This window comes from Aotus nancymaae, unplaced genomic scaffold (assembly GCF_030222135.1).
Source record: "Aotus nancymaae isolate 86718 unplaced genomic scaffold, 86718_ANA_hifiasm-v0.15.2.pri h1tg000016l, whole genome shotgun sequence".
NCBI lineage: Eukaryota > Metazoa > Chordata > Mammalia > Primates > Aotidae > Aotus > Aotus nancymaae.
In genome coordinates, this window is record NW_026988428.1 from 39,953,124 (window position 1) to 39,978,831 (window position 25,708).

The 25,708-nt window shown below is 48.2% G+C and overlaps 2 protein-coding genes, 1 long non-coding RNA gene and 1 other non-coding gene across 5 annotated transcripts; 2 read left to right on the top strand and 2 right to left on the bottom strand.

The window, feature by feature from the left end:
* The first annotated feature begins 208 nt into the window (after positions 1-208).
* Positions 209-1,715, top strand: LOC135275396 (uncharacterized). Its single transcript, XR_010342997.1, has 3 exons — positions 209-240; positions 1,261-1,334; positions 1,594-1,715. It is a non-coding gene; the product is annotated as an uncharacterized LOC135275396 (long non-coding RNA).
* An 18-nt stretch (positions 1,716-1,733) lies between these two features.
* On the top strand, positions 1,734-3,334 carry IL23A (interleukin 23 subunit alpha). Of its 2 annotated transcripts, XM_012450484.2 has the most exons (4): positions 1,734-2,127; positions 2,350-2,448; positions 2,615-2,761; positions 2,867-3,334. In XM_012450484.2, the coding sequence occupies exons 1-4, from the start codon at positions 1,966-1,968 to the stop codon at positions 3,026-3,028; spliced, it is 570 nt and encodes a 189-aa protein (XP_012305907.2). In that variant the 5' UTR covers positions 1,734-1,965; the 3' UTR covers positions 3,029-3,334. The 2 variants fall into 2 exon arrangements, with proteins under 2 accessions (XP_012305907.2, XP_012305905.2); XM_012450482.2 differs by having other exon boundaries at positions 1,734-2,448; positions 2,867-3,328.
* Positions 3,335-4,536: 1,202 nt separating this feature from the next.
* On the bottom strand, positions 4,537-25,363 carry STAT2 (signal transducer and activator of transcription 2). Its single transcript, XM_012450485.3, has 24 exons — positions 25,186-25,363; positions 20,746-20,883; positions 20,437-20,590; positions 20,013-20,108; positions 19,747-19,836; positions 19,580-19,655; positions 19,077-19,162; positions 18,765-18,913; positions 13,726-13,884; positions 13,532-13,624; positions 12,947-13,006; positions 12,531-12,551; positions 12,208-12,301; positions 11,706-11,753; positions 11,540-11,623; positions 11,277-11,375; positions 11,042-11,177; positions 10,872-10,924; positions 10,652-10,746; positions 9,291-9,427; positions 8,914-9,096; positions 8,621-8,678; positions 6,798-7,102; positions 4,537-6,525 (listed from the first exon to the last, which is right to left on the bottom strand). The coding sequence occupies exons 2-24, from the start codon at positions 20,874-20,876 to the stop codon at positions 6,383-6,385; spliced, it is 2,550 nt and encodes an 849-aa protein (XP_012305908.2). The 5' UTR covers positions 20,877-20,883; positions 25,186-25,363; the 3' UTR covers positions 4,537-6,382.
* Positions 15,109-15,173, bottom strand: LOC135275515 (U7 small nuclear RNA). The gene has a single exon (XR_010343140.1). It is a non-coding gene; the product is annotated as a U7 small nuclear RNA (small nuclear RNA).
* Positions 25,364-25,708: the final 345 nt, after the last annotated feature.

The window sequence follows — 25,708 nt, forward strand, 5'->3', positions numbered from 1 at the left end:
TCCTGCCACGCAACAGTCCCACAATCTCCCCACCAACCCTGCTTCCTACCCAACTCCTGCAGCACCAGGAAGTGAAACAGAGAGGAAGAGCCCCGTGCCTCCAACTCACCCTTGTCCCTCTCATCCCATCCCCCCAGGCTCTACTTCCTCCTCCTTTTCATCTTTCTTTCATCTGTTATCTTTTAGAGCTCCCAGAATGGGGACCAGAGATGGGAAGAGCATAGGAGACATTGTACACAAGTAAGGTGAACTCCCTATCCTGCCCCCTTCCATTTACTTATTCCATTTGTGTCCACAAAAATTAGCTGGGCATGGTCGCGCGTGCTTATAATCCCAGCTACTTGGGAGGCTGAGGCAGGAGAACCGATTGAACCCCATTGCAGTGAGCCGAGATCACGCCACTGCACTGGAAAGGCCCGCATTAGGGAGAAAGGCAAATCATTTCTCATCCAAACTCAGATAATTCTCTGATGCTTTAAATGTTTGATCTAAAGGGTAGATTTAACTCAGATTTATAATATTTTTTTCTTCTCCCAGCTCATAACCTACAGAATCATAATATTTGGACCAGAAGTGTCATTGGGCAGTTTTGAATAGTTCTAAGGGAAAGGAGACCTCCATTCAGGACAAGTTTCTAGGAAGAAAAGGGTCAACCTCTTGGGGCAGGCTTTGGGAGCTAGCTGTGTGGTCACCAATGGCCTCATTCTGACGTCTTCGAAATTGTTCTGGGACCCTCCGCTGGGGTCGGGGCAGTCCCGGCTTTGGACCACCTTATACTCCCACGCCCAACCTCACACTCTTAGCTGTTTCACTAGATGTTGCATCATGGAGGGTGATGAAATCGGCGTCAGTGGATTTTACCCATGGATGCAACAAGCTGAAGGACCAGCCAGAGTCACTGACACTGTACACCTTCAACTACCCAGAACTCCTGGGCTTCCTAGCCATTGGGTCCAAAGCTGGGACTGCCCCGACCCCAGTGGAGGGTCCCAGAACAATTTGGATGACATCAGAATGAGGCCATGGGGCTAGGTGCTGGAATGTCTAAGTTGGACTTCCAGCCCTTATTTACACTAGTATCCTGAAAAAAACATCACCCAACTCTTATACAGCCTATGAAATCTCAGGCCACTAGGTTTGAAGAATCAGATGGTTCTTAGTCAGTAACCCTCTTCCCACAAGTGCCTTTCTAACCTCTACTGTGAGGCCTGCTTCCCAGTTCTCTAAGTTCCTTCATGTCCATTCTCTCCTATGAAACAGGACCATCCGGTGGAAACACTGCTATTTCCAACTAAGAAAAAGAAGGTCGTTTATTCTTAATAGGAGGGCATCAGGTAGGAATCAAACTTCATTGCAAACAGCTCACCATCCTATTGGGAGATGAATGAATGCTTCTCTGTTTTGGTTTTTCCTCAAGCAGGAGGAGGTGATGAAATTAGGTTTGGGGTGTGTTAGGGGTATAGCTTTGAGAGGCAAAAAGATCAGGGAAAGATCAAGCAGGAAGGAACTTACACCAGATTAATTTAAATATTTGTTACTCTTCCTTCTCCCTCTCGCTCCATCCCCGCTGTGCCGTCCCCGCCCCTTCTACAGCTATTTCGATTCCTGGAGAGCATTACACATATGTCCCATCCCAGGCCTCTAGCCACAGCAACCACACGACTCATTTCTCCTGGAACTGAGGCTGCATACCTGGGCTCCCCATAGAGGGGGAATCCCACCTGCTGTGAGTCACCTGCTGGCATAAAGGGCGGGCCTTACAATGCAGGGACCTTAAAAGACTCAGAGTCAAAGGGAGAAAAACAACAGGAAGCAGCTCACAGACTCCGTAGACAACAGAGGGAACCTTACCAGAGACGCACTGACCAGAGAGAATCAGGCTCAAAGCAAGTGGAAGTAGGCAGAGATTCCACAAGGACTGGTGCAAGGCACAGAGCCAGCCAGATTTGAGAAGGAGGCAAAAAGATGCTGTGGAGCAGAGCTGTAATGCTGCTGTTGCTGCTGCCCTGGATGGCTCAGGGCAGGGCTGTCCCTGGGGGCAGCAGCCCTGCCTGGGCTCAGTGCCAGCAGCTCTCACAGAAGCTCTGCATGCTGGCCTGGAGTGCACATCCACTAGTGGGACACATGGTGAGTGGCAGCCTGTGGATTCAAACAGGAATCTCTCCAAGCTGTTCAAGGCTGTGGTGGAAGACTGTGGCCTTGGGTGGAAGCTGGAGGGTTGAGGGCCATCAGGGAGTAAGGGAGGACAAGAGAGTAAGGTTCCTGAGAGTCATGGGCCTGAGGGTCCAGGTTGGCTTCAAAAATACTTGTCTTACTTCTTCATTCTTTCCACCCCTTCCTCCATTCCAGCATCTAAGAGAAGAGGGAGATGAAGAGACTACAAATGATGTTCCCCATATCCAGTGTGGAGATGGCTGTGACCCCCAAGGACTCAGGGACAACAGTCAGGTACCACTGGGATGTGACTGGGCCATGAAGGAGAGGGGCCTGAAAACATGGCTCAGTACCATGGTAACCTAGAAGTTGTGTCTGAAAATCCTAAGAAACTGGGTGAGTCTTCAGTGAATGGAGTAGGAAGAGGGTGTCCTCTTTCATTGCTTTCTTTTCTCCTTAGTTCTGCTTGCAAAGGATCCACCAGGGTCTGATTTTTTACGAGAAGCTGCTAGGATCGGATATTTTCACAGGGGAGCCTTCTCTGCTCCCTGATAGCCCTGTGGGCCAGCTTCATGCCTCCCTACTGGGCCTCAGCCAACTCCTGCAGGTATGAACTAGGGGTCTGGAGGATGGGGGCTTGCAGATGTCAGAGACAGAGGGTTGGGGATTAAGGGTCTAGAGTCTTTTCTGATTGTGTCCTATGTCCTTTCAGCCTGAGGGTCACCATTGGGAGACTCAGCAGATTCCAGGCCCCAGTCCCAGCCAGCCATGGCAGCGCCTCCTTCTCCGCTTCAAAATCCTTCGCAGCCTCCAGGCCTTTGTGGCTGTAGCTGCCCGGGTCTTTGCCCATGGAGCGGCAACCCTGAGTCCCTAAAGCCAACAGCTCAAGGATGGCACTGAGATCTCCATGGCCCAGTAAGGCCAAGATTAATCTACCACCCCAGGCACCTGTGAGCCAACAGGTTAATTAGTCCATTAATTTTAATGGGACCTGTGTATGTTGAAAATTAGCAATACTGACTGACTTGTGATGCTGACCTATGATAAGGTTGAGTATTTATTAGATGGGAAGGGAAATTTGGGGATTATTTATCCTCCTGAGGGGAGTTTGGGGAGGATTATTTATTATATTTATATTAAATAATGTACCTTTTTCAATAAAGACTTATTTTTGTGGCTATGTGAGTTTAATTTCTAGGCTCAATTGGGAAAGAGAAATCAATGGAAAAGTAAGGCCAAGGGACTACAATATGCATCCCTTTCTTCTACTCTGAAGGGCTATGGTGGAGAGTGGTATTTTCTCATGACCCCCTGGTGTATAGAATAACTGGGATCTCTTTGGTATTAATTCCTATATGGCTGAGCAAGCAGAATGGGATTACCAAGGGTTGAGATTAGGAAGTGGGGTCATACCTAGGGGTCCCTTGCTCCCTGATCCAGTGCCTCCTTCCCTGCTTTCTTGACCAACGGTATATCTGGCCCAAGATAGGAGTCCTGATCACCACAGGATCAAAAGTCAGAGCTCAGTTTTGAGCAGGAAGGGCATTCCAGGGAAATGAAGGTAAATCTCCCAGACCAATGGGACTCTCTCCTCAAAGGACATCTGCCTTTCTTTTTTTTTTTTTTTTGAGATGGAGCCTCACTCTGTTATCCAGGCTGGAGTGCAATGGCATGATCTTGGCTCGCTGCAACCTCCGCGTCCCAGGTTCAAGCAATTCTCCTGCCTCAGCCTCCCAAGTATCTGGGTCTACAAGCACCCACCACCACGCCCAGCTAATTATTGTATTTTTAGTAAAGACAGGGTTTTACCATGTTGGTTAGGCTGGTCTTGAACTCCTGACCTCAGGTGATCCACCTGCCTCGGCCTCCCAAAGTGGTGGGATTACAGGCGTGGGTCACTGTGCCTGGCCTTGGAGTCCCTTTGGAAGGAAGTTTGGTAACTAAGGATAGCTGAAATTCTTTTTTTTTTTTTTAAAAAAAAAAGAAAAGAAAAAGAAGGGGAAGTGGCTAGTGATTATTTCCTTTCCTTTTTTCCATAGTCACAGCATCAAAAAGTGTGGGCTTTGAAGTCAGACAAACCCAGCCAGGTTTGTATCTTGGCTTTGCCACCAGTCAGCTGAGTGACAATGAGGTAGTTATATAGCTACTCATCCCTTCCCCCACAACACATATATAGCTCCCAGCACCCCTGGAAGAGCCTAAGGGACAGGAGGGGCTGCTCCAAACAGGGAGGGAGGAAGAAGAAACCTGACAAGAGGAACATAGAGGGGTGGATGGAAGAGAGGCCACAATTTTCTGACTTCATTTCTGTGTAGATTGTTGGTGTCCCTAAGAACATTAGTCTTTGTGAGCAGAGAAATAAAGAGGTTCAGAGATGAGACATTTCCAGATCAGCATACAGTTTATTAGCCATTTCTGCTCAGAAGAGCCCCTTTCTCAACAGGACTGTTCCTTCGACATAACAGACAAGAAACAGCCACCTGTGCAGGGCCTTTCATTTATATCTCAAGTTACATCACAAGGACATCTTAAAGCAATGTCAATTGCCCGCTGGGGTTTCCTGGGAATAGCTAAGGTGTGAGATTGTCCAGAGTCCTACGACAGACCTTCATGGTTTTAAGTTCCACAGACTTGGTCTTTGCCCAGGTCCACACAAGGAATTGAAACCTTCCTTTCAGGTAAACAACATATTGTACAAAAAAGGGAGGATGATATCATAATAGAGAAATAGCTAAGACTCAGTGCTTCTCCTCTGTAAAAACACCAAACTCTATCTAATACTATAACAAGAAATTCCTGCTGGGCGTGGTTGCTCACGCCTGTAATCCCAACACTTTGGAAAGCTGAAGCAGGCAGATCACCTGAGGTGGGCGGATCACCTAAGGTAGAGAGTTTGAGACCAGCCTGACCAACATGAAGAAATCCTGTCCCTAATAAAAATACAAAATTAGCCTGGTGTGGTGGTGTGTGCCTGTAATCCCAGCTACTTGGGAGGCTGAGCCAGGAGAATCACTTGAACTCAGGAGGGGGAGGTTGCAGTGAGCCAAGATCATGCCATTGCATTCCAGCCTAGGCAACAAGAGTGAAATTCTGTCTCAAAAAAAAAAGAAAAAAAGAAATTCCTGGCCAAGTACAGTGGCTCATGCCTATAATCCCAACATTTTGGGAGGCCAAGGTGTGAGGATCACTTGAGCCCAGGAGTTCAAGACCAGCCTGGGCAACATAGTGAGACCCTGTCTCTACAAAAACAAAACAAAAACAGCAGGGTATGGTGGCACATGCCATGGTCCCAGCTACCCAGGAGGCTGAGGTGGGAGGATTGCTTGAACCCAGGAGGTTGAGGCTGCAGTGAGCTGTAATTGTGCCACTGCACTCTAGCCTGGGCAACAAAGTGAGATGCTGTTTCAAAAAAAAAAAAAAAACCAGCAATTCCTAAATTCCCAGCAGCCCTACCATCCCCGGCCTCCAGGTGTGATCTATCTCCTAACTATTGCGAGAGTAGAGACCAGGTGGCATAAGTTAGTGTGCAAAGCTTCACAGGCACATTAGAGTGGCAGGATCATTTTATGGGGGAGGAACAGGTACAGCCAGCTTAGCGGCAGAGTAGGAGAGAAGACTGGTAAGAAAGAAAAAGGTCTACTTCCGGTCCATCCCCTTCCTCAGGGTGGAGTTTCACATGGTAGGCTAAGGCAGAAAGCTCTCAGCCCCTGCAGGAATAGAAGAAATTTAGGGCTTGAGTCAGGAGTGAAGGAAAGAAGAAAGGAAAAGTTATCTTAGACATGAAGGAATGGAAGAAATAAATGGAGTCCTATCCTGTGTCTGTGCTCCCCACCAAGGGCCAACGCCAGTGTGCACCAGTTTAGCCTAACCGGCTATTAAAATGTGGAAATCCTTCCATACTGGAAAGAAGCCACTGCCCTGAGCCCTCCAAGAGCCTGTCAACTGACCTGGCCTGCCCCCAGGACCCCTATACCTCCCAGTACAGCAGGCAGCCTCCAGGATCCTATTTAGACCTATGGCTCGGCATCTGTTCTGATTCATTGTTGTCCCTTCCATATCCATGTTATGCTTTCACCTCTCACCCCAGTGGAGTCACACAGGCCTGAGTTTGAACAGTCAACCCAGCTTAGAAGGGGCACATGCCTGATTCACATCCCTGGAGAGCAACATCATGGTATCGGGAGTAGGAAGGGCAAGAGATACAAAAAGAACAGAGGAAATGTGGTTCCTAGAAGTCAGAAGGCATCAAGGGTCCATCAGTGTAGAAGTGGCTGGGGCGGGAGATGAAAGCCTCATCCATGGTGTTCTGGCCAGCCAACAGTGGGTCACCATTCGGCATGATTTCTTCAATCTTTATACAGTTTCTGAAGACTAGGTAATCCAGAGAGAAAAGTTAGGTCCTGACCTTAGGAATTCCCAACCCAGCAGGGAAAGGGAGGGAGGATGGCAGGAAAGGCCTGGGAAGAGCCTGAGGGAGGTGGGGGAAGACATATGTAATTCCTAAACAAAGGAATCACAGAGATAATGGGCCTCTTTCCAATGAGGAGCTTGGAGCTCAGCTTTTTCTGTAATGGAGAGGGAGAGGCAGAAGAGGTAGGAAAGGGAATGTGCATCCTCTTCCATAGCTCCATCTCATCACTTACTTTCCATTGGCTCAGTGTTCAAATGTCTCAGATCACAGGGCAAATCAGGTTCTGGCACTGGCTGTGATACAGGTCCTTGGTCTGGCTGTGGCACTGTTTGTGATACCGTGCACAGTGTGGGCTCCATTACAGGGTCCAGAGTGGACTCCAGCACAGACTCTAGTGCTGGTCCCAGATCCAGCCCTTCCTTCAGCAGTGACTCTAAGTCCAGGTCGAGCTCTGGCACCACACCTGGCTCCGGCTCTAACGACTCCAGCTCTGGCTCCGGCTTAAGCTCCAGCGGTTGTTGCAGTTCATCCACCTGTCTGGATACCCAAAAACAGACAAAGGGGCAGGACTCAATGGTTTAAGTGAAACAGGGAATGGTAGAGCAAGCAGGAGCCGTCTCCCTTGTCTAAGAAGGTAGTAGAGTGGAGGGCTAAAGAGTATGGGGTTTGGAATCAGGCTTGCTAGAGTTTGAATCCTATCATTTACTAGCTGGGGGACCTTAGGCAAGTTACCTAACTTCTCTGAGGCTCAGATGTATCATCTATAAATGAGAACAATACCTAATAATTCCTGAGAGGCAGTAGGGTGGTTAAAAGCAGGGCTATGGAATCTGACCTGTATCATTTATTAGTCATGTACCTTAGATACAAAACCTTGCTACTCTAAATCCAGTTCCTTAGCTGAAAACAGTGTTTGCTTCATAGGACTATTTTGTAGATTCAATAAAATGAGAAAATGAACACCATTTAGCCTACTGCCTGTCACATAATAAACTTTCAGGCCAGGCACAGTGGCTCACATCTGTAATCCAAGCACTTTGGAAGGCCGAGGTGGGTGGATCCCTTGAGTCCAGGAGTTCACGACCAGCCTGGGCAACATGGTGAGACCCCATCTCTACAAAAAATACAAAATAAATTAGCTGAGTGTGGTGATACATCGCTGTATTGTTTGAGCTCAGAAGGTTGGGGCTGCAATGAGCCATGATTGCGCCACTGCGCTCCAGCCTGGGCGGTAGAGTGAGACCCTGTCTGGAACAACAACAACAAAAAGCTCCATGCTTGGCATCGAGTAGGTGCCTATTAACACCAGTGATTGTGATCATTATTATCCAGAAACTCCTGTGGAGACAACCAAAGAATGGCAGCAGAAAAATATGAGATAGGAGAGAGACTAGAACAGGAAAGAACTAGAGTGGGCTAGGAAGGAAGGAAGGCTAGGAGGGAGGGAAAGCTAGGAGGGAGGGAAGGCTAGGAGGGAGGGAAGGCTAGGAGGGAGGGAAGGCTAGGAGGGAGGGAAAGCTAGGAGGGAAGGAAGGCTAGGAGGGAGGGAAAACTAGGAGGGAGGGAAAGCTAGGAGGGAGGGAAGCTAGGAGGGAGGGAAGCTAGGAGGGAGGGAAGGCTAGGAGGGAGGGAAGGCTAGGAGGGAGAGAAGGCTAGGAAGGAGGGAAGGCTAGGAAGGAGGGAAGGCTAGGAGGGAGGGAAAGCTAGGAAGGAGGGAAAGCTAGGAGGGAGGGAAGCTAGGAGGGAGGGAAGGCTAGGAGGGAGGGAAGGCTAGGAGGGAGGGAAGGCTAGGAGGGAGAGAAGGCTAGGAAGGAGGGAAGGCTAGGAAGGAGGGAAGGCTAGGAGGGAGGGAAAGCTAGGAAGGAGGGAAAGCTAGGAAGGAAGGAAGGCTAGGAGGGAGGGAAAGCTAGGAAGGAAGGAAGGCTAGGAGGGAGGGAAGGCTAGGAGGGAGGGAAGGCTAGGAGGGAAGGCTGGGGAGACTGGAATAGGCCATGTTAGAGCCACTTTGTCAGCCAGAAAGGATTAGGGAGGATGGGTGAAGAGTTTATATCTCACCTATTAGAGACCACAATGAGCCTGTGTTTCAGGTATTTTCTCCGTTCCTGGAGATTAACTGTGAGGAACATACACAAGAAGCAGGGAAGATCAGTGGGCCGGACACACAGCCTGAGGTTCCCCTAGTGCAGACGATCCTGGCAGTCCAATCCCCATAGTAACAGCAGTGTTTCATGGACAAATCCCTTAACTCCTCTGGATATCAGTTGTCCATGCTTGAAAGGAAGGAGTTGGGTCTATGGATGTTAGAGGGTCTCTGCAATCTAGCAATGAAATATGTCAATGATTCTCACCTTTCTCCTGGTAGTAGCACCCAAAAGCTTCGTCCCGGGGGATTCGGGGATAGAGGAAGTGCAGTGGGTTCTCAGGTATGTTTTCCTCCGTGAGCAACTGGTAATGGCGGATGATTTCAGTCAGCGGGAGTGACTGCAGCACCTCCTTGGTGTACGGTTGCACAGAGTAGATGAGCACCTTGTCTAGAGAGTGAATGCAGGAACAGGCAGGCTTGAGGGAAGAGGCTGGGCCTGGGAGTTCCCTGCTCTGGCTCTCCAGCCCCAAACTGGCTGAGGGATTCAGGATAGAGCCAGGGACGCCAAGGGCAGGCAGAGGGGCAAAAGGGGAGCCAGGCAGAAAGGAGAGGCTGTGGGAACGGCAGGGCAGAGCAGCTGACCATCGTCTTGGTGCTCCACCCAGGAGCAGGTAATGCCTCCTTCTGACGATTCACTGAAGCGCAGTAGAAAGGTGCCAGAGATGGTCTTCTTCAGCAGCCGGCGCTCCTGGCTCCGACTCACAAAGCCCATGATCCGTCTGGAGCACAGAGAGCAGCTGTGAACCCCCCATTCCCTCTGCCCCGCCAGACCCCTGCCTCCCTGCTCCCCATGTATGGAGAAACAGCCCCGGTTTTGGACCAAGCCCTGCCACTTAGCTTTTTATCTTTTACAAGTCACTTCACTTTGCTGACAATAGCCACCTTTCCAGGGTTTGAAGAGGTATGAGGATTCAGTGAGATCACACAGATGAACAGCACTTTTTTTTCTGGAAACAGGGTGTCACTCTGTTGCCCAGGCTGGAGTGCAGTGGCATGATCACAGCTCACTGCCGCCTCGACCTCCCAGGCTCAAGCAATCCTCCCACCTCTCAGCCTCCAGAGTAGCTAGGACCACAGGTGTACACCACCATGCCTGACTAACTTTTGTATTTTTTGTAGAGATGGTGTTTCACCATGTGGCCCAGGCTGGTCTTGAACTCCTGGGCTCAAGTGATCTGTCTGCCTCAGCCTCCCAAAGTGCTAGGATTATAGGCATGAGCCACTGTGCCCAGTCATGAATAGCTTTTTTTTTGAGGCAGAGTTTCGCTCGTCTCCCACGCTGGAGTGCAGTGGCGCCAGCTCGGCTCACTGCAACCTCCGCCTCACCGGTTCAAGTGATTCTTCTGCCTCAGCCTCCTGAGTAGCTAGGATTACAGGTACCCGCCACCATGCCCAGCTAATTTCTGTATTTTTAGTAGAGACAGGGTTTTGCAATGTTGTCCAGCCTGGTCTCGAACTCCTGACCTCAAGTGATCTGCCTGCCTCGGCCTCCCAAAGTGCTGGGATTACAGGCATACGCCACTGTGCCCGGCCACGAATAGGACTTTTAAAGGTCAAATGCTACACAAATTGGTAGGCAGTGTGGTGAAAAGAACATAGGCTTAGAGTCACATAGGCCTGGGTTTGAATACCAACTCTGTCCCTTGGGTAAGTTCTTTAACATCTCTGAAATTAGTTTCCTCACTTGAAATGAAGGTGACAAAACCCATCATTCAACGTGGTCATAAGGATTACATAAGAGAATTCACGAAGAGCACCCAGCAGGTTCTGGAGCGTAGGAGATGCTTCACTTACATTGGCTATGGCTATTACTGTTACAAATGTGAGAATACACGGCCTTGCGCCTGTCTTTGCTCTCTCTCCCTGCTTGCCACATGAGGGCGCACAGAGTCCACTCTCAACAGAAAGCACAGGCCCATTGGGAAGGCTGACCAAGGCCTTACCCATCATTCCAGAGATCCTTCAGGTGGTCATGTACCAATTCCAGAATTTTGTCCAGCCATGTCCAGAATGGTAGCTTGCCTGGAGGGCTCTCTCGCTGGAGGAGGAATGGAAAGGTAGCAAGAGCTAAGGAGCTGCCCCTGGTGTTGAGAAAGGAGGATGTGGGAAGGCCAGTATTTGGACTGTGGGCTAGATCTAGCTCCACAGGATGCAGGGAGTTACCTTAGTGAAGTCAGCCCAGGACAGCGATGCATCCTCAGTCTTACAGCTCTGCCCTGTGGGACAGACAGCCACAGACAGATAATGAGGGAAGCAAGGGGTCCTGGGATAGAGAGGACAGAGGGACAGGAAAGACAAAGGCTGGGGAAAGGCTGAGGGAAGGAAATCTGTACCAAACAGCTTGTTTTTCAGCATGCTCAGCTGGTCTGAGTCGAGGCCTCGGCCAACATAGGAGGAGAACTGCCAACTGAGAGCAGGGCCCAGCAAGCTCCAGGGGGCCTTGGGGGGGTTGGAGAAGAACTGCTGGTTCTGTAGGGGTGAGAGGAGTGCAGGCTGGCTCAGAAGCAGCCCCTCACACCAAGCTTCCACACCCCTCCTCTCCCTCGGCCTGTTGGCCCCACTCCCTACCTCAAGGTTTGGGCTGAGCAAATTGAACCAGAGAACTGAAGCCCAGGCGATTGAGAGTTGGTTCATGTTGGAAATAATCACCACAGGGAGGGTGTCCGTCTGGGGAGTAGACAGGAGACACAGAGAGGGATGTGAGGTTTCTAGCTGCAGGTATTTGTTAGAGGAAAGGAGTGCTAACCCACCCCGAGAGGCTTCTGTTTATCCCCTCCTTATGCCTTGTTCCAAAGCTGCTTTCTCTCTCCTTGTCCTCCATTTTAACTCACTTTCAGCTCCTGTTTCAGACCCTGGTAGGTGTATTTGACTGTGAAGCTGATGATGTGCAGTTCCTCTGTCACACTTAGTGGCCCCTGGGACAGCCAAAGAGACAGTCCTCAGAAGGCCCTTTGATGGGAAAGTCTCCCCTGCCCCAGCCCTCCGTCCGGGTCTCACCTTATTGCTGCCCTTTCCTGAACCACCTGAACGTTGCTCCACCAGAGTCTGTGAATTAAAGGAAGGAGAGAAAATGCCAGAGTGGGCACCCTAGGGTCCCTGGAATCCCCTGTTTGGCTTCAAGACCTCTCAAGCCCTGGGAACTTCCCCCAACCTATGTTCCTTTGGACTAAAAGCAGGCCAGGTGCGGTGGCTCATGCCTGTAATCCCAGCACTTTGGGAGGCCAAGGTGGGTGGATCACCTGAGGTCAGGAGTTCAAGACCAGCCTGACCAATATGGTGAAACACTGTCTCTACTAAAAATACAAAAATTAGCCAGGCATGGTGGAGTGTGCCTGTAGTCCCAGCTACTTGGGAGGCTGAGGCAGGAGAATCGCTTGAACCTGGGAGGCAGAGTTGCAGTGAGCTATCGCACCACTGCACTCCAGCCTGGGCGACAGAGTGAGACTCCATCTCAAAAAAATTAAAATAATAAAAAGCATAGGTCACAAACTATTCTTACCAGGTAACCGAAGTCCCAAATCAAACCCTGACTCTGCCCCTTCTCGGGGGTCAAAGTTTTCTGGTTTGAAGTCAGAATGTTGAACTTCCGGAAGCTGTTCCAGGAGGAAGATGATACATGGAGACAAGGAACAGAATTATTCTAAAAACTCAGCAGAAAAGAAACAGAAATTCCACTTCATTTCAGATCCTGCCTTCTCCCTTTGTCTATATCCCAGCCAAATCCCCCTCCCTCCTTGTTTGCGCTCCCACCAGGGTTGCCGAATATGGTTCTGCAGGTCATGCAGTGTACAGATGTTTGCAGTGTCCTTGTCAAGCACCTACCCTTGTAATTGAGGAGGATTCCTGAAAAGAAATAAAAAGAAAAAAAATCGTTAGGCAAAAGAGATGGAAGTTAGCAGTTTGGTCTTTGGGATCAGATAGGCCTGGATTCGAACCTGACTTGAGCTCACTAGCTAGGTGGCCTTGCACAAGAGATGTAATCAGTCTTGCTGAGCCTGTATCCTTGTTTGTATGGTGCATTGGTAATAGTTAATTCATAGGGTTTCTGTGATAATTAAATAAGTACCTGCCATGCTGCATGTCACATAGTAAGTGTTCAACAAAGGAAATGAATTATATAATTTCTATGAGGTAGGAATTGAAGGGGGAAGAAGATATCTCTAGGGCCCTATTGTGAAGAGTATCTCCTCCACCCCAGCAGCCCATGTCCTGGCCACCCTTCACCTCCTCCAATTTACCTGTCAATGGAAACTTCCACAGTCAGTGACTCATTGCCTTCCTGGAGTCTCACCAGCAGCCTGAGGGAATTGAAGGAGGATAGGAGAAAGTGGTCAACTTCAACCCTCCAGATAGGCCAGATGTTTGAAAAAGAGAAGAGGGAAGCCAGGTGCGGTGGCTCATGCCTGTAATCCCGCACTTTGGGAGGCTGAGGCAGACGGATCATGAGGTCTGGGGTTCAAGACCAGCCTGACCAACATGGTGAAACCCCGTCTCTACTTAAAAATACAAAAAAATTAGCCAGGCATGGTGGCACTCACCTGTAATCTCAGCTACTTGAGAGGCTGAGGCAGGAGAATCACTTGAACCCAGGAGGTGGAGATTGCAGTGAGCCGAGGGCATGCCATTGCACTCCAGCCTGGGCAACAGAGCAAGACTCCGTATCAAAAAAAAAAAAAAAGACAAAGAGAAGAGGGATTATAAGAGGTAGGGAGGGGAGGGGAAAGAGAGAAGAAAAAGCCGAAGATGGGAAGATCCGTGAAGCCAGAAAATACACAGTGGCAGGGTTGGAAAAAGGAAGCAGGAATGAGTTCTGGAATGCCGACCTTGTTCGGACAGTGAACTTGCTCCCAGTCTTGAGGATGAGGGGTCGATGGGGAGTTTGGGGCATGCAGGGCTGGGTTTCTACCACAAAGGCTCTGAGGAGAGAGAGGTGTAGAGAGAACATATAGCTCAGTATCTGTAAGAATGGCTTCCCTTGTTCCTTTCTTCCCCCAGGGTTCCTGCCTGGCTTCTAGACCTGTGGAGCAGACGCTGTAGCAACTCTGTGACCTGGGCGTTGCGTAGGTCCACGCCTTCGGTCAGAGGGTCATCCTGATAGCTAACCAGGCAACTCAGTCCCTTCAGCTCCTTCAGCAGCTGCCTCAGGTGAAACAAGAGCTTTGCTCCAGCTGTGAACCTGGTGATAGATTTCAGGAAGAAGAAATCCATGAATTTCCTGAATTCCCCCACCCAGGTTCCAAGACCTCTTCATAAATATATGAAGAGTCGGAAATTAACTGGGGTGGAAAAAAAAAAAAAAAGAATCTAGGAAGCATATAAAAGATTATTCAACATGATTCATAATCCAAGAAATAAAAATCAAAGCTATTTTCACATACAAAACTAACACATTTAACATAATAACAGCCTTTTTTTTTTTTTTTTTTTTGAGACAGAGTCTTGCTCTTATCATCCAGGCTGGAGTGCAGTGGCACGATTTCAGCTCACTGCAACCTCCGCATCCCGTGTTCAGGCAATTCTCCTGCCTCAGCCTCCTGAGTAGCTGGGATTACAGGTGCCTGCCACCACGCCTGGCTAATTTTTGTATTTTTAGTAGAGACAGGGTTTCACCATGTTGGTCAAGCTGGTCTCAAACTCCTGACCTCAGGTGATCCACCCACCTCAGCCTCCCAAAGTTCTGGGATTACAGGCGTGAGCCACCACGCCCGACCCCATAATAACAGCTTTCATATGCTATGTACAATTTATATTAAGCCCTTTACACATATTAATGCATTTAATCCTCAAAACAACCCTCTGAGGCAGATACTATTATTACCCCTATGTTACAGATGATAACACTGAGGCAAAGAAAGGTTAAGTGACTTGCTCAAGGTCATAAAACTAGTAAGGGTTCAGGCTTGTATGTGATCTCAGGCAGTCTCATTGTACAACCCACACTTCTAACTACTGTACTTTACTGTCTCTATAATTAAAAATAATAATAATCAGCAGCCAGGTGTGGTGGCTCATGCCTGTAATCCCAGCATTTGGGGAGGCCAAGGTGGGTGGATCACAAGGTCAGGAGTTTGAGACCAGCCTGGCCAATATGGTGAAACTGCGTCTCTATTAAAAACACAAAAATTAGCTGGGAGTGGTGGCACACGCCTGTAATCCCAGCTATTTGGGAGGCTGAGGAAGGAGAATTGCTTGAACCTAGGAGGAGGAGGTTGCAGTGAGTTGAGATCACGCCACTGCACTCCAGCCTGTGTGATGAAAGTGAGACTCCATCTCAAAATAATAATAATCAGCAATGTGGTGACAGGAAAACCATACACTACACATGAGAAAATAGATTCGGTTGGAACAACTATTCTAAAAAACGTTTGGAACTATCTTTTTGTGTTTTTTTTGGTGGGGGTGGGGCTGGTTTCTGGCAAAAACCTGAAAGCCTGCTCGACAAATTCTAAAACAGCTGTAACACTTGAAACAATCATTTTAAAAGTCTCCCCAGCTGGGCATGGTGGCTCATATCTGTAATCTCAGCACTTTGGGAGGCAAAGGTGGGAGGATCACTTAAGGCCAGGCACTCCAACCTGGGCAACAGAGAGAGAGACCCTGTCTCGATAAATAAATAAATAGGCAGGGTGCAGTGGCTCATGCCTGTAATCCCTTCATTTTGGGAGGCCGAAGCAGGCAGATCACAAGGTCAGGAGATTGAGACCATCCTGGCTAACACAGTGAAACCCTTTGGAGGCAAAGGGTTTTGACTCTTTCTGTTTTATTTTATTTTATTTTTTGGCACCAGAGTTGACTTTTTTTTTTTTGAGACGGAGTTTCGCTCTCGTTACCCAGGCTGGAGTGCAATGGTGCGATCTCGGCTCACTGCAACCTCTGCCTCCTGGGTTCAGGCAATTCTCCTGCCTCAGCCTCCTGAGTAGCTGGGATTACAGGCACGCGCCACCGTGCCCAGCTAATTTTTTTGTATTTTTAGTAGAGACGGAGTTTCACCATGTTGACCAGGATGGTCTCGATCTCTTGACCTCGTGATCCACCCACCTCGGCCTCCCAAAGTGCTGGGATTACAGGTGTGAGCCACTGCGCCCGGCCAGAGTTGACTTCTAATTTATCCTAAAGCTGCTGAAGGAAAAACCATGATAAAACATTTTGCTTTCTTTTTACAACCCCCTTTTTCTAAAAAAAAAATAAACAAATAAATAAATGCTGGCTGGTCCTGTACCATAAGTACTATATACCTGTTTTTCAATCAACCTGAGCAATTGTAGTATATTTTTATTCACTTTTTGTTTTTGTTTTTTTTTGAGATGGAGTTTTGCTCTGTCGCCCAGGCTGGAGTGCAGTGGCGTGATCTCGGCTCACTGCAACTTCCGCCTCCTGGGTTCAAACAATTCTTCTGCCTTAGCCTCCTGAGTAGCTGGGACTATGGGCACGAATTACCATGCCCAGCTAATTTTTTTGTTTTTAGTAGAGATGGAGTTTCACCATATTGGCCAGGCTGGTCTTGAACTCCTGACCTTGTGACCTGCCCACCTCAGCCTCCCAAAGTGCTGGGATTACAGGCATGAGCCATTTCCCCCAGCTACCTTTTTTTTTTTTTTTTAAAGAGGTGGGGGTCTTGCTATATTGCTCAGATTGACCGCAAACTCCTGGGCTCAAGTACTCTTTCGGCCTCAGCCTCCTCAGTAGGTGGGTATTAGGGTTTGTGTGTGTGTGTGTGTACACACACATTTTTAGAGACAGGGTCTCCTTCTGTTGCCCAGGCTGGAGTGCAGTGGTGCAATCACAGCTCACTGCAGCCTTGAACACCTGGGCTCAAGCAATCCTCCCACCTCAGCCTCCTGAGTAGCTGGGACTACAGGCATGTGCCACCATGCCTAATTTTGTTTTTTTTTTGAGACTGAGTCTTGCTCTGTTGCCTAGGCTGGAGTACAGTGACATGATTTCAGCTCACTGCACCCTCTGCCTCCTGGGTTCAAGTGATCCTCCTGCCTCAGCCCCCCAGAGGCTGAGATTACAGCAACGCACCACCATGTTCGGCTAATTTTTTATTTTTTAGTAGAGATGGGGTTTCGCCAGGCTGGTTTCAAACTCTTGACTTCAGGTGATCCACCTGCCTCAGCCTTCCAAAGTGCTGGGATTACAGGCATGAGCCACCATACCCAGCCCGGCTTTTTTTTTTTTTGAAATGGAGTCTCACTCTGTGGCCCAAGCTGGAGTGTAGTGGTGCAGTCTCAGCTTACTTCTGGGGCTCAAGTGACTTTCCTGCCTCAGCCTCCCAAGCAGATGGGACCACAGGCGTGCACCGTCACACTCAGTTAATTTTTTTGTATTTTTAGTAGAGATGGGTTTCACCATGTTGTCCTGGGTGGTCTTGAACTCCTGAGCTCAGTCCGATCTACCTGCCTTTGCCTCCCAAAGTGCTGGGATTATAGGTGTCAGGCACCCCACCTGGCTTTTTTTTTTTTGAGACAGAGTCTCACTGGGTAGCCCAGGCTGGAGTGCAATGATGCAATCTCGGCTCTCTGCAACCTCCGCCTCTTCGGTTGAACTGATTCTTCTGTCTTAGCCTCCCAAGTAGCTCAGAATACAGGCATGCACCACCACACCCAGCAAATTTCTGTGTTTTTAGTAGAGATGGGGTTTCACCACGTTGGCCAGGCTGGTTATATATTATATATGCATTTTTTAAGCCTAATAGTATATATATGACATATTTATACTGTTTTATATGTATATATAAATATATAATATACTGTTAAGCTGAAAAAAAAAACCCATAGGTTTCAAAATAGTATGAACAATATGGTTTCATTTTTGTTTAATAAGTTAGATAAAAGATAATTTTCTCTTCCTCCTTCCTTTTTTTATTAATTATATTTATTGCAATAAAAATATTTTAAAAATATGTATATATATTTTTGAGAGGGAGTCTCGCTCTGTAGCCCAGGCTGGAGTGCAGTGGCGTGATCTTGGCTCACTGCAACCTCCGCCTCCTGGGTTCAAGCAATTCTCCTGCCCCAGCCTCCCTAGTAGCTGGGACCATAGGCACGCATCACCATGCCCAGGTAATTTTTTGTATTTTTAGTAGAGATGGGGTTTCACCATGCTGGCCAAGCTAGTCTTGAACTCCTGACCTTGTGATCCACCCACCTCAACCTCCCAAAGTGCTGGAATTACAGGTGTGAGCCACCGTGCTTGGCTTTTTTTTTTTTTTTTGAGATGGTGTCTTGCTCTGTTGCCCAGGCTGAAGTGCAATGTTGTGATCTCAGCTCACTACAACCTCTACCTCCAGGGTTCAAGAGATTCTCCTTCCTCAGCCTCCTGAGTAAGTGGGATTACAGGCGCCTGCCACCATACCTGGCTAATTTTTTTGTATTTTTAGTAGAGATGGGGATTCACCATGTAGGCCAGGCTGGTCTTAACTCCTGACCTCAGGCGATCTGCCTGCTTTGGCCTCCCAAAGTGCTGGGATTGCAGGCATGAGCCATTGCGCCTGGCAAATATATTTCTGGGTGATCAAAAAGGAAGGAAAGGCCGGGCGCGGTGGCTCATGCCTGTAATCCCAGCACTTTGGAAGGCCGAGGCGGGTGGATCACGAGGTCAAGAGATCGAGCCCATCCTGGTCAACATGGTGAAACCCCATCTCACTAAAAATACAAAAAAACTAGCTGGGCACAGTGGCGCGTGCCTGTAATCCCAGCTACTCAGGAGGCTGAGGCAGGAGAATTGCCTGAACCCAGGAGGCGGAGGTTGCGGTGAGCTGAGATCACGCCATTGCACTCCAGCCTGGGTAACGAGCGAAACTCTGTCTCAAAAAAAAAAAAGGAAGGAAAAATACAGATTGTGGGTTAATTAATTCCTTTCCCTGAAGTAGATTGGGCTCTGGGCTCCTTGGGTGGTGAGGATGAGGAGCAGAATAGAGCTGCAGTTAGCAGGGAGCAGGGCTCATTCTGGGGAGCAGAGACCAATGAGAACAGTATCTCTTGCTATATGCAGGGCACTGCAACTTACAAATCACAGCGGGTGGTGAGGACGAGGGTTGGGGTGGTTCCTCACCATTTCTCTAGCTGTGCCAACCCATGGTCAACGGGAGCTCCAATGCAGGCTTTTTGCTGCTGGGCTTTCCACTCCTCCAACTTTGGCAGCAGTAGCTCGATTAGGGTAGTTAATCGGCCTAGCAGTGCTTTAGAGGCATCCAGCACCTCCTAGGAAAGACATAATGTGAATGTTGAGCATCTCTCCCTATCACCCTCCACCACCCAACTGGTGATGAAAAGACAAAGAAGCCAGTGCTAGGGAACCAAGGTCCCCATGTCCCTCATTTTTCCAGGTCCCTGTTGCCCACACACACTGTCCTCTGCCTCTCACCTTTCTCTTTTTATCCAGTTCATTGAGAGTTTCCTGCAGAATCTGCTGCTCTTTGATCTGATGGGAGTCCAGAGAGGATGTCTTCCCTGGATGGCAGGAACAGGAGTCAGTTCAGGGGTTCTTTCCTCTCCTTCCTGACTGGGGTGAGTCAGAGTCAGGAAGGAGGAATTTTGTGGAGGAAGACATGGAAACCAAGCAAAGCACAGGCACCTGTGGGACCCTCAGGCAAATTCTGAATGGTCATGCTTGGACCAGACACCCCCTCAAATAAAACACTGTCAGTTTTCCATGCATTTCCTCAACATTCAATGTCTCTCAGTCACACCTCCAGTTGGACCTCCACCAAACACCCTGGCACTTCCAGCTTTGCATGGCAGGGGGACTGTAGTCAGTGCGTGTGTCTGACAGTGACTACTGCTCATTGGTGCTTTCTCCTGTTCACTTTGAGCTCTGACTTCTCAGCAGGCACTTCTCTTTCTCCCACCCCTCAATGTGCTTCCTACCTTTGGCCTGGATCTTATATCGGAAGCAGAAGACATCCTGTTGGTCTTTCAGTTGGCTGATGGATTTTACCAGCTTCTACAGAGAGGAGAGGACCCCAATGAGGCTGCTTCTTAGGGAGGGGCTAGGCTGAGCCCTGCCCACCCTAACTCCTACCACATCTACTAACCTCCATCATAGCCTTTAAATCCAAGATCCGGGATTCAATTGCATGTTGCTGGCTCTCCACAGGTGTTTCAAGAACTGGTTGTCCTTGCTCCTGGAATAAAGAGGCTCTGAGCACATTTTAACTCTGGCCTTTCATGCCTTAAATTCAGGCCTGAAATTTATACCACAGGATGTGGGAGGATCCTGTTCTGAGACAACTCCCTGGGTCCTTTCCATGGTTCCTCTCCACTTCAGGAGCTTCCAACATTACCACTGAATTGTCCTCACCGGTTGAGCCCTCTGAGCCCGGATCAGAATTCTTTTTTCTTCCAGAAGGAGGTTAAAGATCATCTCAGCCAGCTGGGTAGGGCCCTGGGAAAAGGCCTAGAATAGTAAAACAGAAAGGATTGATCCAATTCAACCACCCTCAATGACCTATCACCCTAGACCTTCCCCACCAATGTCCACAGTATTTCCTCCTCCTTTGGGGTTCCTAGCCCTTTCTCTTTTCACCATGGCACCCTCCCAACAGTATCCTGTAGATGCAGCCCTTCTCTCTGCCAGTGATTCCCTAAGTCCAGACTCTGTCCTGCTTTCCCTAGATCTATCCCCATCTCCCTTTGTACCTCCAGGTACTATTCCATTCTCCAAACCTTGCTCCTCTATACTCAGCTCCCGGTGCTACCCCATTACTCCCAACCCTTCCAAGTACCTGAATGTCCCGGCAGAATTTCCGTAAATTGTGCTGTAGCAACAAGGACTCTGGGTCCTGGCTGCAGCGGCCACACTCATAGTTCAGCTGATCCAAGAAGTGGAAGAATAGCATGGTAGCCTTGGACTCATCATTCCCCAGTACAGCTTCCTGCCTGGGCACCAGGAATAAAAAGGATTAGTGTCTCTGCAGGGTTGCTGTAGTCCTGAAGCTTTCCAACCTTTTCCTGCCATTAATGATTCCAGGATCCTGGGGGCTCAGAAGTAAGAAACCACATTTCTCATCCCCCTAACTTCCTGAAGGCCTCACCAGTTCTGGTCTTCAATCCAGACAGCCAAGTACTGTCGAATGTCCACAGGCAGGAGGCTGTGTGAGTAAAGCTGGTGCAGCTGGTCCTGAAAGGGGCTGTCAAGATTCTGCAGCATCTCCCACTGTGCCATTTGGTCTCTGCATCAGAAGTTGAGAGTTCCCAATTGGATATTTTGCTGGACTAAATCATCCATATTTTCATGATTGTTCATTGTTACTAATTTAAATGTTTAAATTATACAAGTAATAAAAGTACAGAAAACATGAAAGTCTACGTTGACCCTACTCCTAATCTTGGTTCTTTCACCTCCTCTCCAGAAGTAACCACTACTATCAGTTTGGTGCATATTCTTCCAGGGAGTGCTACTGGTTATTTGCTATTCCAAGCATTTTGGATTTCAGATTTGTCCAGATTCTGGAATATTTGCATTACTAATATTTGCATCCCTAATCCAAAGCTCTGAAATCTGAAATGCTGCAAAATCCAACTTTTGAGTACCCACATGATGCTCAAAGGAAATGCTCATTAGAGCATTCTGGAGTTTTTTTTTTTTTTTTTTGAGATGGGAGTCTGGCTCTTTCGCCCAGGCTGGAGTGAAGTGGCATGATCTTGGCTCACTGCAACCTCCATCCTCTAGGTTCAAGCGATTCTCCTACCTCAGACTCTTGAGTAGCTGGGATTACAGGCACCCACCACCACACCTGGCTAATTTTTGTAGTTTTTTTTTAGTAGAGATGGGGTTTTACCATGTTGGTCAGGCTGGTCTCAAACTCCTGACCTCAGGTGATCCACCCACCTCAGACTCCCAAAGTGCTAGGATTACAGGCGCAAGCCACTGCGGCCCCAACCTGTATTTTATTTTATTTATTTATTTTTTAAAGATGGGGTTTCACCATAATGGCCAGGCTGGTCTTGAACTCCTGACCTCAGGTGATCCACCCACCTCGGCCTCCCAAAGTGCTAGGATTACAGGCGCGAGCCACTGCGCCCGGCCCCCAACCTGTATTTTAATAGCTCCAATAAGAGGACCTTTGTGCTTTAATGGGAATTATCTTTTCTTTCTTTCTTTCTTTCTTTTTTTTTCAAGACAGGGTCTCACTTTATCATTCAGGCTGGAATGCAGTGGCATGATCTTTGCACGTGTAGCTTTGACCCCCAGGTTCAAGTGATTCTTTGTCTCAGTCCCTCAAGGAGCTAGGACTACAGGAGTGTGCCATCATGCCTCGCTAATATTTGTATTTTTGGGAGAGATGGGATTTTGCCATGTTGCCCAGGCAGATCTCAAACTCCTGAGCTCAAGTGATCCATCCGCCTCAGCCTTCCAAAATGCTGGGATGGGCCGGCATGGTGGTTCACGCCTGTAATCCCAGAACTTTGGGAGGCCGAGGTGGTCAGATCAGGAGGTCAGGAGATCAAGACCATCCTGGCTAACACGGTGAAACCCCATCTCTACTAAAAATTCAAAAAAATTAGCTGGGCATGGTGGTACGTGCCTGTAGTCCCAGCCACTTGGGAGGCTGAGGCAGGAGAATCACTTGAACCCGGGAGGCGAAGGTTGCAGTGAGCCAAGATAGCGCCACTGCACTCCAGCCTGAGTGACAGAGCGAGACTGTCTCAAAAAAACAAAAACAGAAAACAAAATGCTGCGATTACAGACATGAGCCACTATAACCAGCCTATGGTAATTTTCTTTTTCTTTTTCTTTTCTTTTGGTGAGACAGAGTCTTGCTCTGTCGCCCAGGCTAGAGTGCATTGGCATAATCTCAGCTCACTGCAACCTCCACCTCCTGGGTTCAAGTGATTCTTCTGCCTCAGTCTCCCAAGTAGCTGGGACTACAGGCGCACACCACCATGGCCAGCTAATTTTTTAAATTTTTAGTAGAGATGGGGTTTCACCGTATTGGGCAGGCTGGTCTCGAACTCCTGACCTCATGATCTACCCGCCTCGGCCACCCAAAGTGCTGTAATTACAGGCGTGAGTCACCACACCTGGCCTAATTTTCAAACACACTCTAGAGTGAATAGCACAAGGATCACCATTCAACTTTAACAAACATTACTATTTCCACTATCTTATTTCATCTATCTCCCTAATTCATTTATTTTACATGCATGTGTTTATTTGTTGTTTTTTTCATTTTTTATTTTATTTATTTATTTATTTGTTTTTTTAAGACGGGGTTTCACCATGTTGGTCAGGTTGGTCTTGAACTCCCGACCTCAGGTGATCCGCCTGCCTTGGCCTCCAAAGTGCTTGGATTACAGGTATTTGTTGTTTATATTTGCTTATGCTAAAGCATTTAAAGATCAGTGTTGATATTAAGTATTTTTTACAGCATGATCTCTGCTGGCCCTGAAACTTTTTTGTTTTTTTTCTGAGACGGAATCTTGCTTTGTCACCCAGGCTGGAGTGCATTGTCATGATCTCGGCTTGCGGCAAACTCCGCCTCCTGGGTTCAAGCAATTCTTCTGCCTCAGCCTCCTGAGTAGCTGGGATTACAGGTGCCTGTCACCATGCCCAGCTAACTTTTGTATTTTTGGTAGAGATGGGGTTTCACCATGTTGTCCAGGCTGGTCTTGAACTTCTGACCTCAGGTGATCTGCCTGCCTCGGCTTCCCAATGTGCTGGGATTACGGGCGTGAGCCACCACACGCAGCCACTTGAAGCTTTTTTAGGAGATAAATCTTTTTGGAGGTCAGGTAAGTATGTATATCCTATAAACTACCCTCTATATAGGAAGGAGGAGCTCCATTCTAGAAAACATCTAAATGCTGTGCAATGGGTTGCTCAGTCCCTAAGAATATGACACTTTTATGACCTGTGAATCTTGAATATGATTACGGGTTACCAACTTTGTGAGATCCTGATATTTCATGTAAATTAGGTTTTTTTGGCCAGGCGCAGTGGCTCACGCCTGTAATCCCAGCACTTTGAGAGACCTAGGTGAGAGGATCACTTGAGGTCAGAAGTTCAAGACCAGCCTGGCCAACATGCCAACATGGTGAAACCCCATCTCTACTAAAAATACAAAAAAAATTAGCAAGGCCTGGCAGTCGGTGCCTAATCCCAGCTACTCAAGAGGCTGAGGCAGGAGAATTGCTTGAACCCAGCAGACAGAGGTTGCAGTAAGTGGAGATCATGCACTGTACTGCAGCCTGGGCGACAGAGCAAGACTTTGTCTCAGAAAAAAAAGAATTTTTTTTTTTTTCTTGCTTGTCACCTGACAGGTTTGCCTGTCACCAAGCAGGCTGTGCCATGCCTATTTCTCCCCATCTTTCCCTGCTCGTTGACATCTGGTGTCTATTTAGGAAACTGAAACTTATGCTTGTTGCAGCCTGAGCCTAACAGAACAGAATTTACGCATGTTTGTGGTCTAAAAAGGTCACATGATTTTATTACAAAGTAAAGAGAAATGCTTGGGGTAGGACAGTCCTCTACTAACATAAATAACATCAGTTGCCTTTCTACCTCTGGAAGTAGAAACAAGGGAGAGGAGGGATTGTGCAGGGGCTATTTTCATTTTAACCCTTTTAGTAGTGCTTGATTTTTAAAACTATGTAACTGTATTGCTGTTATGATACAAAAAAACTAAGTTAAAAAAATGATTAGGTGGCCATACACGGTGGCTTATGCCTGTAATCCCAGCACTTTGGGAGGCCTACAGGAGGATGGCTTGAGCTCAGGAGTTTGAGACCAGCCTCGGCAACATAGTGAGATTCCATCTCTTAAAAAAAAAAAAAAAATTTTTTTTTTAATGATGAGGTCTCAATTCTTGAGGATTTAAGTGTTTAGTATGAAAGGCACAAGGGAGCAAAGATTCAAATATGAAAACAAAACAAAACAAAACAAAAAACCTAGTCTCCCCAAATGGATTGCAAACACTGAGGTTAAGGGCTGAGACAATGTTTTCTCGTTCTCTCTCACTCTTAGGCACATATTTTGCACTCAAGAAGCTTTTCTGAAATGAACTGGATTTTGTGTGTGACCTTAGGCAATCGTTTCATCTTTCAGGAGCTTATACTTTTTTACAAAACAAATAAAGATGATAGATTTATCTATCTTTGTTTTTTTGGTTTTGTTTTGTTTTTGTGTTTTAGATTTATCTATCTTTGGACATCTTTTTTTTTTGGTGAAGATAAAAAATAATGCAGAGCAGAGGCAAAAACTTTGGTTCAGATACCGAATCAACATAACAATGCCAGATTCCGGGTCTCGGAAGCTTCAGAGGACTTTGGGGGAGAGGAGCATTAGGGTTGGGGAGATAAGCTCGGCAGAAGAAGATCAAAGACCAAGCCGGCGACAGCTCCTATTTCAACCTGGGGACAGAGGCTGCCCCCTCCAGGGCGTACGTAACCCCTGAGGCCAGTCGCCCTTCCCTGGGAGGAATTCTCACTCTCACTCCCATCCCTACCCCAGCAAACCCTTTCAGGGCCCGTACCTGATTAGGGGTTGCAGTTCCCGCGCCCTCCAATGGCTCTGGTGGCGACTTCCCGTGCCTAGAGGGATCTTGGGTACTAGAGCCTTCAGCCCCACCTACAACTTCGGCCAACCCCCTCGGATCCGACCCCTTGTAAGGTGGCCCTGATGTCCGGACCTGCCCCTTTCCCAGCCACCACCCCGACACTGCCACTCAGTCAAGTCCTTCTCAGACTGCTAGCTCATTGGCGGCGCCGCAACTCCGCCCCATCCGTGGGGCGGGACAAGCTGGGCCGAAACCACACCTCCAGCTCCAGCGATTGGTGGAGAAGCTCAAATAGGCACTGCCTACGAGGGGAGGAGTCCAATTGGTGGACTAGCCCAAGACTGAAACAGCTGATTTTCGAGAACCCGCGCGTGGGCCACGGAACCGAAACTAGCTTGAGGACCCTGGAGACGCCAAGGGCCCATGGGAAGGGGTGGGACCGGAATTTCGACGTCTTGGGATAGGAAGAGGAGGGCTGAGACAATGAAAACAATATTTT

Bases quoted from the DNA above. Each gene is read 5' to 3' on its own strand.
- STAT2 (XM_012450485.3), bottom strand. From the start codon at position 20,876: ATGGCACAGTGGGAGATGCTGCAGAATCTTGACAGCCCCTTTCAGGAC. The intron at 13,625-13,725 runs GTCTAGAAGCCA...CTCTCTCCTCAG, and splicing joins CTACAGCGTCTGCTCCACAG to AGCCTTTGTGGTAGAAACCC. The intron at 11,754-12,207 runs GTAAGAATAGTT...TTTAATTCACAG, and splicing joins TTTGGGACTTCGGTTACCTG to ACTCTGGTGGAGCAACGTTC.
- IL23A (XM_012450482.2), top strand. From the start codon at position 1,966: ATGCTGTGGAGCAGAGCTGTAATGCTGCTGTTGCTGCTGCCCTGGATG. The intron at 2,449-2,614 runs GTACCACTGGGA...TTTTCTCCTTAG, and splicing joins GACTCAGGGACAACAGTCAG to TTCTGCTTGCAAAGGATCCA. The intron at 2,762-2,866 runs GTATGAACTAGG...ATGTCCTTTCAG, and splicing joins GCCTCAGCCAACTCCTGCAG to CCTGAGGGTCACCATTGGGA.